Genomic DNA, 11927 nt, shown 5'->3' on the forward strand with positions numbered 1-11927 from the left:
ACATAGCAACGTATGCCGGGCATTAGCTAATTGTATATATATTTTTAATGTTTTAAAATTAATGTTTTTATACTTAGATATTTGTGCTTTTATTTTAACAAAATGTGATCAAAGTTTCAATTTTTATTCGAGATTCATAATTTATATGCAATTGTCAAAAGCTTTGCTTAAATTCTAAGGTCATGGCCATGAACAAGTGTCAAGGTCGAAGTCGTCATTTTTATCCGCTCTTTGGCTGTTTTCTGCTCTATGTTTCTATCCCATTATTTTACTTCTGCAGGGAAATTAATATACACATAATATTTTAGTTGTAATTAATTGGTCCCTGGCTAATGGTGTTTCATTTTTTTTCAACTAAGAATTTGCAAGACATTATTTGCAGTGTTATTTGGCGTTTATTTTAAATCGTAAATATTACTACTTTGTTGCACTTGATATTTTCAAGGTTCAACATGTAACTGCGGTGCGGGGCTGAGTCCAAAGTAAAAAAAATAAAAAAAAAATTAAGTGGTTAAGTTTTATAAACTTGTGCTTTCGGGTCTAAGCATAGTGAAAAGTTTAGCCGGTGACCAGAAGAGCAATTAAGAAAGCAGAGCTCTTAAACTTGTTTCCCTAAAGGGATTGGTGAAGGAAAAAGGTGTGTGTGATGGAAGGGGGAGTGCACAGTTAGGTGTGGCGGACAGAGAAGGTGCTCTCCAACTGAGCAGCGGAGAGTGAGAGTTCGCAGCTCGCGGCCCCTTGGTCACGCGAGTGGCCTGCGTGAAGGAAGGGTGCCGGGGGGGGGGGAGGAGGGTGTTTTATCCGCAAGTGCTGAACTTCTCCCCCTTATCTGAGGCAGCTTAATTGGCGCGCCGAACACGCCATCAACTCTCTCCGCCTCTTCTTCGCGACCACTGATTATGCTCGCCCCCAGATCCCTCGTCGGGTTGTCCCTTTGACATGGTTACCAACCCCTACCGGTATCTTTCCCCTCCCCCTCGTGAACTATAATTCATGCCAACTATATTAATTCCCACGCTCTGTGATACAAAGGTGGCTGAGAAAAAAGGAACGTCACGGAAGCAGTGTGTAGAACGCTAGACGAAGTAGGGCCGACGAGACCGAAAAAAAGTAATTTGACAGGCAGTCCATTGAACGAGAAAAAAAAAAAAGTGTCTCGATCTTGAAATGCGTTAACGCTAGCAACAAACAAGTTGGCCAACGGGCAGCCGATCTAAAGTTTTGTTTTGGGCGGAAGCCATTTAACCGGAAAGTCATTTGACCAACAGTCGTTTCTCCGTTATTTTGGTCGAATGTCTTTCGGTCTGCTGACTGCTGTCCCCATGAGGTTTCCTTTCCAATGAGAGTCCATTTCTCGCTGACAGCATTTGTCGTGTCAGGTTTAAGAATACCGTTGCTATTATAATTCCACAATGTCAAGATCCATGTCATTAAAATTTAAACTTAACAACTCAACGTCGATTTAAAACTGTTTCCTTGATTTACATATTACTTATTTTGTGAATACATTGAAATGTGTCTTGACAGCAAAATGACTCACTCGTCTTGGTACGATATCGAGCCCTAGATGGCAGCAGTCTGATGCAGCAGCAGATGGCGGTCTCACCTGACTTGCCGGCGGCTCTCCTGACGGGCGCGGCCCGGGCCGCAGCCGCAGCCGGGACGGCGGTGCTAGTGGCCGGCGAGGAGGAGCAGGGCCTGGTGACAGGAACACTCGTCGCGGGGGCAGGCTTCTCCGCGGCCCTGACCTGGGGACCCGGGCTCTCATCGAGCCAGGCCGGGACGCACGGCGCGGGGCAGAAGGCCTCCTCGTCGTCGCTGTCGGACGGGCTCATCAGCGACACCATGGTGACCACGTCGGAGCCGCGGTGCACGCCGCGCCTCGAGGGCGGCTGGTCCTGGGGCTTCTTGCGGCCGGCCGCCGGCCTGCTCCTCCAGCGCGCCTCCTCGCCGTCCGGCGCGGGCCTGGCGCGCGCCGGCAGCCGCCTGCTGGAGGGCGCCGACAGCGCCCGGTGCAGCGGGGGCGGCGGGGGCGGCGCGGGCCCCGGCTCCGGGCTGAAGCTGCTGAACACCGCCTTGGCGGAGCTGTTCTTGAAGGTGACCCGCTTGGCGCTCGCCGACATCTCCCTGTAGGGCGCCGCGCCCGGCCTGGGTGAGACGCTCACCTCCACCACGAGCCTCTGGTGCTGGGGGTCGCCCGCCGCCCTGCACACCCCCGTGGCCGGCCTCACCACCACCGAGATGTCCGGGGGCGGCGGGGGCGAGGGCGGCCGGTCCGGCGCGGCGGGGGAGCTGAGGTTGTCCTCGCAGGTCACGTGCGACAGGATGATGTTGAGGTTGGGCCGCGACCTCTCTCGCTCCTTCCACGCCTTGCGCAGCCTCTCGGCCAGCTGCTGCCTCGTGTACATCACGGCGTCCTTGTCCAGCCCTGCACGACCGCCACATTCACCAGTCGTCTCATTGTTCGACATGCAAAACGTACCACACGATGCCATTACACTTCACTCTTTTTAAACTCTCATCTATTTATATACTAGCTTAAGGGGCCCGTCTAGTCGGGTTAGTGATGGTGCTTCTAGCGCGGTATAGCCTCCTAAGCGCAAGGCTGTGAACTGGCGTGCAGTTTTCTCGTCGTCCATAGAACAACTGTGAAATATAAGAGGTGACCATAACATTACATGGCATAGATGTGAAGGTAAAGGTGTAATGCAAGTTCCTTGAGTGCTTTAAAGAATCTGAACCGTTTATTTTATGCCTAAAAATTACTCTGAAAACACGCCATGTAGCCATTTTAACTCTTCTAAAAATAAAGTTTACAAACCTAACCCTCAATCAATTGCACTTTTCGTTCCTCATCGAATTCTAAAATGCTTTTCAGAAACCGGCCCAACTCGGATTCTTGAGCAGTTTTGAAATCGCGTTGATTTTCCTGAAGCTCTGCACACCGCCCTTAAGTACCCGACGTTTCCAGGACTAATCACATCATAATATAAGGAACATCACTACCGAGTTTCAGGCTATAGGACATACACTTGAAAAAAAGAACATTTTGATTTTAGTGTCCCACTGATTGCAAAATCTCGTTGCATCAACCTATGCATAACCAAAACCGGGACGCCAATCTTCAGCTTCATTTTGTGGGAAGGCAGGTAACCCCTAGGCAAGACGTGATGGACGCACCAAACAAAAGCGCGTATAAGAATTCGAGGAAATACCATCTATTGACGAAGTTCCAAACTAAAATGTTCTTAGCGCCTTTAGTTCGCTAGCAGCCGTGAGTTTCACTAAGCGAATGGATTTCACCAAGGAAAAGGATAGAAAGTTGCCAGACATTATATCAACGACGTATATACGTCGTTGCATTATATGACCGTGGGAAGGACATAGAGAAATGACACAAACTCACTTTTTATGCGTATGACCTACCTCCTATGATTTTCTATTATAAAACTGACTTCATCCCCTTTTTCACTCCCTTAGGGATGGGATTTCATTATTAGATGTAGTCTATGTCATTCTCCGGCCCATAAACTATCTATGTATACACAAAAATCATGTCCATACGTTGCTCCGTTGCTGTGTGAAAGAAGGACAAACAGACAAACACTTTCATATTTATAATATTAGTATGGATAATTTAGATCTCAGATAAATGTATACAGTGCTAAACCACAAGTCTAAAATGTATTTATCACCACTTACATTTTAGGTAGATTTCGAAGAAATACTACATAAAGCGTTACCATGGTGCTACTTTCGGAAAACAATTATATAGTTTTTCGTTTCATGGTCAATAGACCCCAAAACCATCCTCAATTAAAATATGTATATATACACACACCTACATATCACATTTTTAAGAATACTATAACTGCCGTAATTTTTCACAAATCACTTCCAAACTTATACATAAAATATAATCTTGGAAAATCTCGGTTGAGTTCGTTAATAGGCAACATCCAACCAAAGGGGTACAAATGGAGATGGGTTTTTGAAAATCACGAAAATCGCTATAACTCCCATAATATGATGCATATTACAGCCATTTGAACGTATTATAACTCTTAGGAGTAATACCAAAACGTTTGTCTGTAAGCATTTTTGATATGACTAACCATAACTGCAAGGGTTGGAAAAAACAATGGATGGAGGACAAAAAAATATAGTCATAAGTCTGTTCGTAGGCATACCACTGAATTCGTTCAGAGTGTTTGTAAATCTTATAATTTTTATCTAAAATGTTTGTCTGAAACAATTTTTGATTAGACGTACCACTGCTGCAAAGGGTTGATAAAAATGGGGTAGAGATTTTAAAAAGATCTCCAAATCCGTAGTTTGTATTAAATCCATTCTTTCTTTAAACCTAAAAATATTATCTACAACTGTCGTACATAATTACTATTTATATTACCAACGATTACTGCAAGGGGTAAAACGGGTGGAAAATAACAGGGGTTGAAAGACAAAAAAATCCATAACTCCTTTCATACGCACACTATTAAATCCGTTAAAATTGTTTATAAACCATACGAATATTATTTAAAACTTTTTGTCTGAAATAATTTTTAATAAGATGAGTCATTTTTGTAGGGGGTTGAAAAAACAAGGGTAGAATTTAAAACAAATCACGATTTTCGTACCATGTTCACTATAAAATTCGTTCTAATTTATTGTAAAACCGTGAATTAATATCTACAAATTTTTTCTGAAATAATTATTTTATACGACCTACCATGACTGAAAGGGGTGGAATAAACAGGGGTTAAATTATAAAGACATTCATAAGACCCTTAGTAGCCACACTATCAAATCCGTTCAAATTGTTTGTCAATCGTTTAGTTTTTATCTAAAACCTTTGCCTAAAAATATTTTTGAAAATACAAACCATTATTGCATGGGCTTGAAAAAAATCTGGGATTGGAAAAATAAAATAAATAAAATTCCCCTGCCATATTCACTATCGAATCCATTCTTGTTTTTGTTTAACTTTCTAAATATTGTCTTTAAAATAGATTTTTGCTACTATCAAATCCATTATAATTTATTGTAAAAATTCTAAACTTCATCTAAAACTTTGTCTGAAACAATTTTTGATGAAACGAATTAAACTGTAAAAAAAAGTGTTGGAATTAACAAAAATTCAAATCCTTTTTAGTATAAAATTCGTTCGAATTTATTTTAAACCATTTTAATATTATCTTAAACCTTGGCGCAAAGCTAATTTTTATACTACCACGTTATTAGTGCAAGGGATGAAAAATAGTGTTTGAAGGCCAAAAAACTTAATAATTACCTTTGTTGGCATACAATATGGAATTCGTTCAAAGCTATTCAATAATGTATACGTTAAGTTAAAAATATTCGTAATAATTTTGCTGCATGGAAAATGAGAAAATATTTATTCGATCATTTTGTAATGTTGGAGAACATAAATATGTCATGTACATTAAGTTCTTAAAATGTTTCAGGATTTTACAGAAGTTTCCAAAATATTTTCAGAATAAATAGGTAATTCGAAATCTACCTACGCCTGTAAGTTTTCTTGAAAGTTTTTTTTTTTTTAATTGTTATCTGCAATTTTTTTCTTCATATTTTAACACATTCAAAAGTGATTTGTGTTTTTTGATTGTTTTCCCAAATAATAAATACGTTGATGATTTAGAATCCATACTGTGGTACTTGTATGAAGCGATTATTAAATTAATTTACTTGTCAAAAACTCTAATAGTTTTTGCTCGTAGACTTTGAAAATTCTCTACATTTATTTCCTAAATCTAATTTTAAGTTAGAAGGGTATATAATCCACGGCAAGAGACTAAATAACCACCGAATCAAGGACCAAGATGTTTTAATGTGTCCAAACCACACATCTCCTACCAAGACAATACAGTTTCGATTACCGACCAGTTCAGATATTTTTCGTAAATGTAAGACTTGGCGGACATCGCCTGGTTTTCTCCGCGAACTTCCATGTCCCTCTTCCTCCTCCCACCGCTCCCGATACTCTGACAACTCCGGGGCCACCTTTCTCCATTCAGATCTGTTCTTGCAATCTTACGACCTCTATTTATTTGAGACGTTAAACGATGATGCTTTTATCCAGTCAACCAACAGTTCGCAGGTGAAATTGCCGTTTTCACCAGCAACTTTGCTGTGCTCAATCCACTGAAAGCAGTCTGGTTTTAGAGAAACTGAAACCGAAGGCGTACACTGGACACATTATTTACATCTGAAAGATTGGCGAACGATAAAATCTGCCTTTTAACCAAGGCAAAATAAATCTGTGGAGTTTCATAGTTGTTAGTTGGGGAATACAAGCCTTGCACTGGTATTCGATGCCCTTGCTTGAGAATAGATAAAACATTACCAAGGCTCAGTGCACATTATTAATTAATTACCTACATTTACAGATCTCAACAGAGAATAGGCGTAGAATATACGAAGAGTTCGTAATTGAATATTATCGGAATTCCTATTTCAGAATAAGTTTTACGTTGAAAGCCAGGGAACTGCACACAGAATAACGAAGCGTGTTTTTTTTCTGTGGATTTAAAATATTATTCGAAGGTTTTGCTGAGTACCTACTGTTAGTTTATGAATTTTCAAGTCTTCATGGTGAATTTAAGGTAACAATTATTTTTTAACTGTATGAGTCACAGTATTGTCGTTGGTTGTCTGGGTTCCTCTATCGCTGTATTGTCCAACGTTGTTGTTTGTCAGTATTCACTGTTTTTTTTTTTTGCAACTGTGTTCGCGTGTGGTGTAATATTGCCCCGACCAATTACTTTCACGGAATTATCTGTGCTGTCTATCCCTATCCCTGCTAATATTATAAATGCGAAAATGTGTTTGTCTGTTTGTCCTTCTTTCACACAGCAACGCATCAACGTATCGATAAAAATTTTGGGTATAGATAGTTTATGGGCCGGAGAGTGACACAGAACTACATATAATAATGAACTACCATCCCTAAGAGAGTGAAAAAGGGGATACATTCAGCTTTATAATAGAAAATCATAGAAGGTAGGTCATACACACAAACAGTGAGTTTTTGTCATTTCTTAATGACCGTCCCACGGTCATATAATGTCTGGCAACTTTATATCCTTCTCCTTGGCGAAACCCATCCGCTTAATGAACTAAAGGTGCTAATAACATTTTAGTTTGGAACTTCGTCAATAGATGGTGTTGCCTCGAATGTGTTACGCGCTATGTTTTGGTGCGTCTATCACGTCTTGCCTAGGGGTTGCCTGCCTTCCCACAAAATGAAGCTGAAGATTAGCGTCCCGGTTTTGCTGATGCGTAGCCTCAATGCACCGAGATTTTGCAATAAATTGGACTTTAAAATAAAAACTTCCCATTTTTCCAGTGAATGTCCTGCAGACTTGAAACTCGGCAGTGATGTTCTTTATATCATGATGTCTTTAGTCCGGGCAACTCCGGCTACTTCAGCAAGTACATTTAATATTTTTGACATAAGCTGATATTGGCTTGTTGTCTGGGTGTTGTGCTTTTTTTCTTCTTTTCTTTGGCTATCCTTCGCGGGTTTTCTCTGTGACATAGAGTATAAACCAGTGATAGCGTACACAAGCACATCGCAAGCAACACTGAAAGAACGTAGTGTGGTTGGTTGGTGTACGCACCGAGGCCAGAGGCGGCGCGGGGCCCGCAGCGACCCGGGCGGGCGGCGGGCGGCTTCCTCTGGTTGCCGGCGCACCGCGTGGCCACCACCTCCACCTGCTGCTGCTGCTGCTGCTGCTGCTGCTGCTGCTGCTCGCCCCACGCCACCCGCACGGCCCGCGCCTGCTGCGGCCTGCGGGGGGTGGCGGCGGGGGCCGCTCCTCCGCCCAGCGAGCTGGCCGTCACCCTCAGCAGCAGCGCGCCCTGGTCCTCGGACTGCTGGCGGCGCAGCGGCTGTCTGGCCGCCGCCTGCTGCTGGAGAGACAGCTGGCGCACGGGCCGGGCCATCGCGGCCCACCTGCGCCCAGCGTTCAGGGAACACGCAGGTGAGGATGCAGCTCTCAGGAAATTAACCAGAGTACCCCGAGAAAAATCCTGGTTTGGCAAACAACCCTCCTCCCTCCCCAACCGGGAATAGTACCCGGGTTGTCTCTGTGGGAAGCGTGTGAACTGGCACACAACCGCCGCGTCGGGATCCGAAAGGACAGGGCCGTCAAGAGAGAGCATGGCAAAAAAGGGGGGCAGAGCACCAGGGTAGGGGGAGGCCCGGTTGAGTTTCCGCCTATTTTTTTAACACTTTGGTTTACTCCGATATGACGAAAATCACACGTGTATTGTTAACAGAATTCATAGGAACACCTTACAAGTCTAATCCATAACACACAGACCACGTTTACAGTTATGACCACAGAAGTGTTAACAGTCTTTGGATTTTTTCATTGTGAGGTTTCGTAAATTTGTATATTAAATAATGTGAAGGGAGATGGGTAAAAAAATATTTGCCTCTGAGACCTCGGTTTCTCTCTTTTCACGAAAAGAGGGCGAGACAATCTGCTCTCGGAAATACTGAAGCATCGTCTGTGTTTCTCGAGTAGTATTTTTTTTTTGTTTCAGTTGGGACTACGTGTCTACTGGTGGACACGTGTCACCGTCGTTCAAAGCGGAAGCAAAACGAGTTCGGAATGGCGTGGCCCGAATAAGGCGATGGCATATCTGGCAGACAAGCTCTGATAAGGGAGGAACCCGTATTGGTAGGTATGTATTTTTTAACGAAATTTATTTTTTCTCATTAGACTGCAAAAACGCACGCCTGCACTAGCGATCGTTTCTTTGTAATATTGGCGGCCGTCTGCAAGAAAAGCCATTGCTCCATTTTGCCGGGCCTTTCAGAACGTGTTTGCTCCCGCACTGGATGGCTATGATTGGTGAGCTCACATTCCACATGTAACTGAAATAAACCCAGCCAACTACGAAACAAAGACAATGGTACAAATTTTTAACGCACATGTGGTCTTAAAATTTTTTCGTGAAAAGTGCCTGGTCGTATGCATTGCGTTCTGTTGCTGGAGCGTTCAGGTCTTTTCACTGCCCGTGTCCCTGGGCCGTTAACCAACGGTGAGCCAGACCAGCGCGTGCTGTGCAGAGAATACTTATTCAATGGTCGCCACTCGCATTAGAAGAGTAACTTCACACATCAATGATCCACTTTAACGATATATCTAAGCAATGAAAAAAACAAAATCATTTTAAAACCACACTAACGCCATTTTCACAATTCTAATTGAATTTAATTGAATATTCAAGAATAAATCTATTTGCCATTTCCAGCCTAACGAAAGGTACAACACCTTTTTATCACTTCAATAAAGCTTCCTTGAGAGTGAGCAGTGGGACACTCAATATTTACCCTCCACTTCTCAATCATCGAGCGCATTGCACGTTTTGTTACGCTCTGATGAGTCATTGTCTCGACTTACCCTACCACCGGTAAAAAATGTTTCAATTTTTGTAGCCACACAATTGAACTGCATATATGGTAATAGAACTGCCATACAATGCATGTCTTGGTTGGACGCAAATGATGCGTTATACAATTTCAGACACTTAGTATGTTTCAGTCAGGGACACACGAAGGAGGGAGGTGGCGGGGGGATATACATGCACTCCCCCCGGAGACCCTAAAACGTCTATCTCTTCCAAAAACAAATTAACAAATGGAAAGAATTTGAAAGCAAGCAGCGTGAAAAGTGGCTAACCTCCCCCCCCCCCCCCTTTTTTTCTACCAAAATGAAATTCTGTGTACGCTATTGGACTCTCATTTTTATTGTATTTCGTAACTGTTATAATAATATAATTACCATCAACATAAAACTTTACATTTAATAATTTAAACCGAGCCGTTTGTCTGATGAAGTAACCCATTGATTTTGACATCTCTACTGGCAAATCGTTTTCCAACGCTGAAGCCACGTGCATAAGAAGAGACAATAATCGGAATACATATGATCATTTTAGTCTGTGCGGTATCCATGAACCGCGTGTTTATGACACCCCAAATGCCGGATTTTTCGTCTTTGCTGCAGTGAGTGTTGAATATTTCCCTACAGAAATACAACCATTATTTGCAAACATGAAAAGGCAACATAGTTGTCTACAAAAGAAAAATATTTTCAAGGTGGTTAGATTATTACACCCTCTTAATTTTAAAGCAATCATAAAACGCATTCCTCTTCATCTTCGTTCGAAAGAAAATTAGCAGGCCAGTGGGCACGAATTACCACTGCGCGCGGTGCTTATTGATCGACTAAAACTGTCAGGGGGAAAGTAAGCATTCTGAGAGCACGGAGAATTTTCTACCTAAAAGTTTCGATGAGTTTGCATTTGTGTCCCAAAAACTGTCACCCAGTTCTACTAGGGGATAATTTACTTTTCAAAGACTTTGGGACACTGTAGCAACCTGAATTGAATACAACAACAACAACAAAATGATCTTCGTTAAAGTTCTCTAATTTAAAAAAAGAACCAAGTACATATTTTTTCTATAGACATTAAACCCATTGTATTTAAGAGTTGCCATTCCTAGAGAAATAGTTATTTTCTTTAAAATTTGGTGATATAAATTGAATTGAATAAAAGAAAAAAATGAAATGCGAGTATAAAAAAATGCGTTGATACCGCATCATGATTTAATCAAATCAACTGTATATTTTGTATATTTTGTAAGGTTATAACATAAAATTTTTCACATGAAATTTGGATGGGCCAACAAAATATTTTGTTGCAGCAAGTAAATATTTGGTATACCTACCATAAAAAAAACCACAACACATTTGGAGCGAACAATTATTGCTTTGTAATTATATTTTTTCAGTTATAAAATATTATAAAAAACTTTTGAGTAGTATGCAAATGTCAGTCCGGGGACAGGCTTCAGGTTGAGACGTCGAAATGTCGGCCGCCATCATATATTGTGACGTCACGGCGGCCAACTTTGTATCAAATTTCCTCAAAATTCCTCAGAAATGACTCATAATTTATTAAAATTCCTAGTAATTTCCCTGTTTCCATGAAAAAATTCTCGTTTTGAGGGAAAATTTCCCATTTTATTCCTGAAAAATGCCAACAGCTTGAAAATTACTTAAAGCGGCTTAGTACTCCTAAACGCAAGCCCCCCTAAGCCGCTGATATCAGGGCCTTGACCTCGAGCGTCTGCTAGAGTATGCTACCGAAATATTAGTTAAAATTTTGACCGCTAGAGTGCAGGAATCATTTTTACTGTGGCAACCACCATCTTGTCATTTGAGGACCATCTTTAAATGCCCTAATTATTAAACTAGAAATTCGGGAAAAATTCCAAAAAGCATTTTTAAAAATCACTTGTTAAAATTATGATTTATTATATCACCTCAATTCAACCCTATACTTATGCAAAATTTTTTATTATAGTAAAGATATTATTTAATAAAAAATAATAAAATAAGTGACAGGTTCGATAAATAAATCACTGCAAAATTACAAATAAAAAATTTATTCCGGAAATTCTACAAGTACAAAAACAAAGTACTAACTTTCTCGATGTCTACAATCTTCTTAGAAGACGAAGCGAGCCCTTGCATGCCTTAACATGTGTTTTCAGTGCATTTCCACGAGTAAGTCGATTAACCAGCTACGTCCAGTCGGTGACCATGCACCTCAGTCGGTTGGCCAGACACGCACGACCAGTCGGTTGGAAAATAAATCACGTCCAGTTGGTGGCAAAGTACGCCAAGTCGGTGGCCAGTCATGTCTATTTAGTGATCAGGAAAGCATGTCCAGTAGGTGGCCAGCCACGTCCATTTGGTTGGCTAGGAACGTCAGATAGGTTGGTCAGACATGCACGTCCAGTCGATTGGTTAGGCTAAGACCTCAAGTCGGTGGCAATTTACGCCCAGTCGGTAGCGGCACATCCAGTCAGTAGCCAAGAGGTA

The 11927-nt window shown here is 41.7% G+C and overlaps 1 protein-coding gene across 1 annotated transcript; it reads right to left on the bottom strand.

Moving 5' to 3' along the window:
• Positions 1–797: 797 nt before the first annotated feature.
• On the bottom strand, positions 798–7968 carry LOC134533770 (mucin-1-like). The gene is made up of 3 exons (XM_063371454.1): positions 7644–7968; positions 1607–2428; positions 798–838 (listed from the first exon to the last, which is right to left on the bottom strand). Exons 1-3 carry the CDS (start codon positions 7966–7968, stop codon positions 798–800), a joined length of 1188 nt encoding a protein of 395 aa, XP_063227524.1.
• Between the last annotated feature and the right edge of the window lie 3959 nt (positions 7969–11927).

Source organism: Bacillus rossius, chromosome 1, assembly GCF_032445375.1.
Source record: "Bacillus rossius redtenbacheri isolate Brsri chromosome 1, Brsri_v3, whole genome shotgun sequence".
In the NCBI taxonomy this organism is placed as follows: Eukaryota; Metazoa; Arthropoda; class Insecta; order Phasmatodea; family Bacillidae; genus Bacillus; species Bacillus rossius.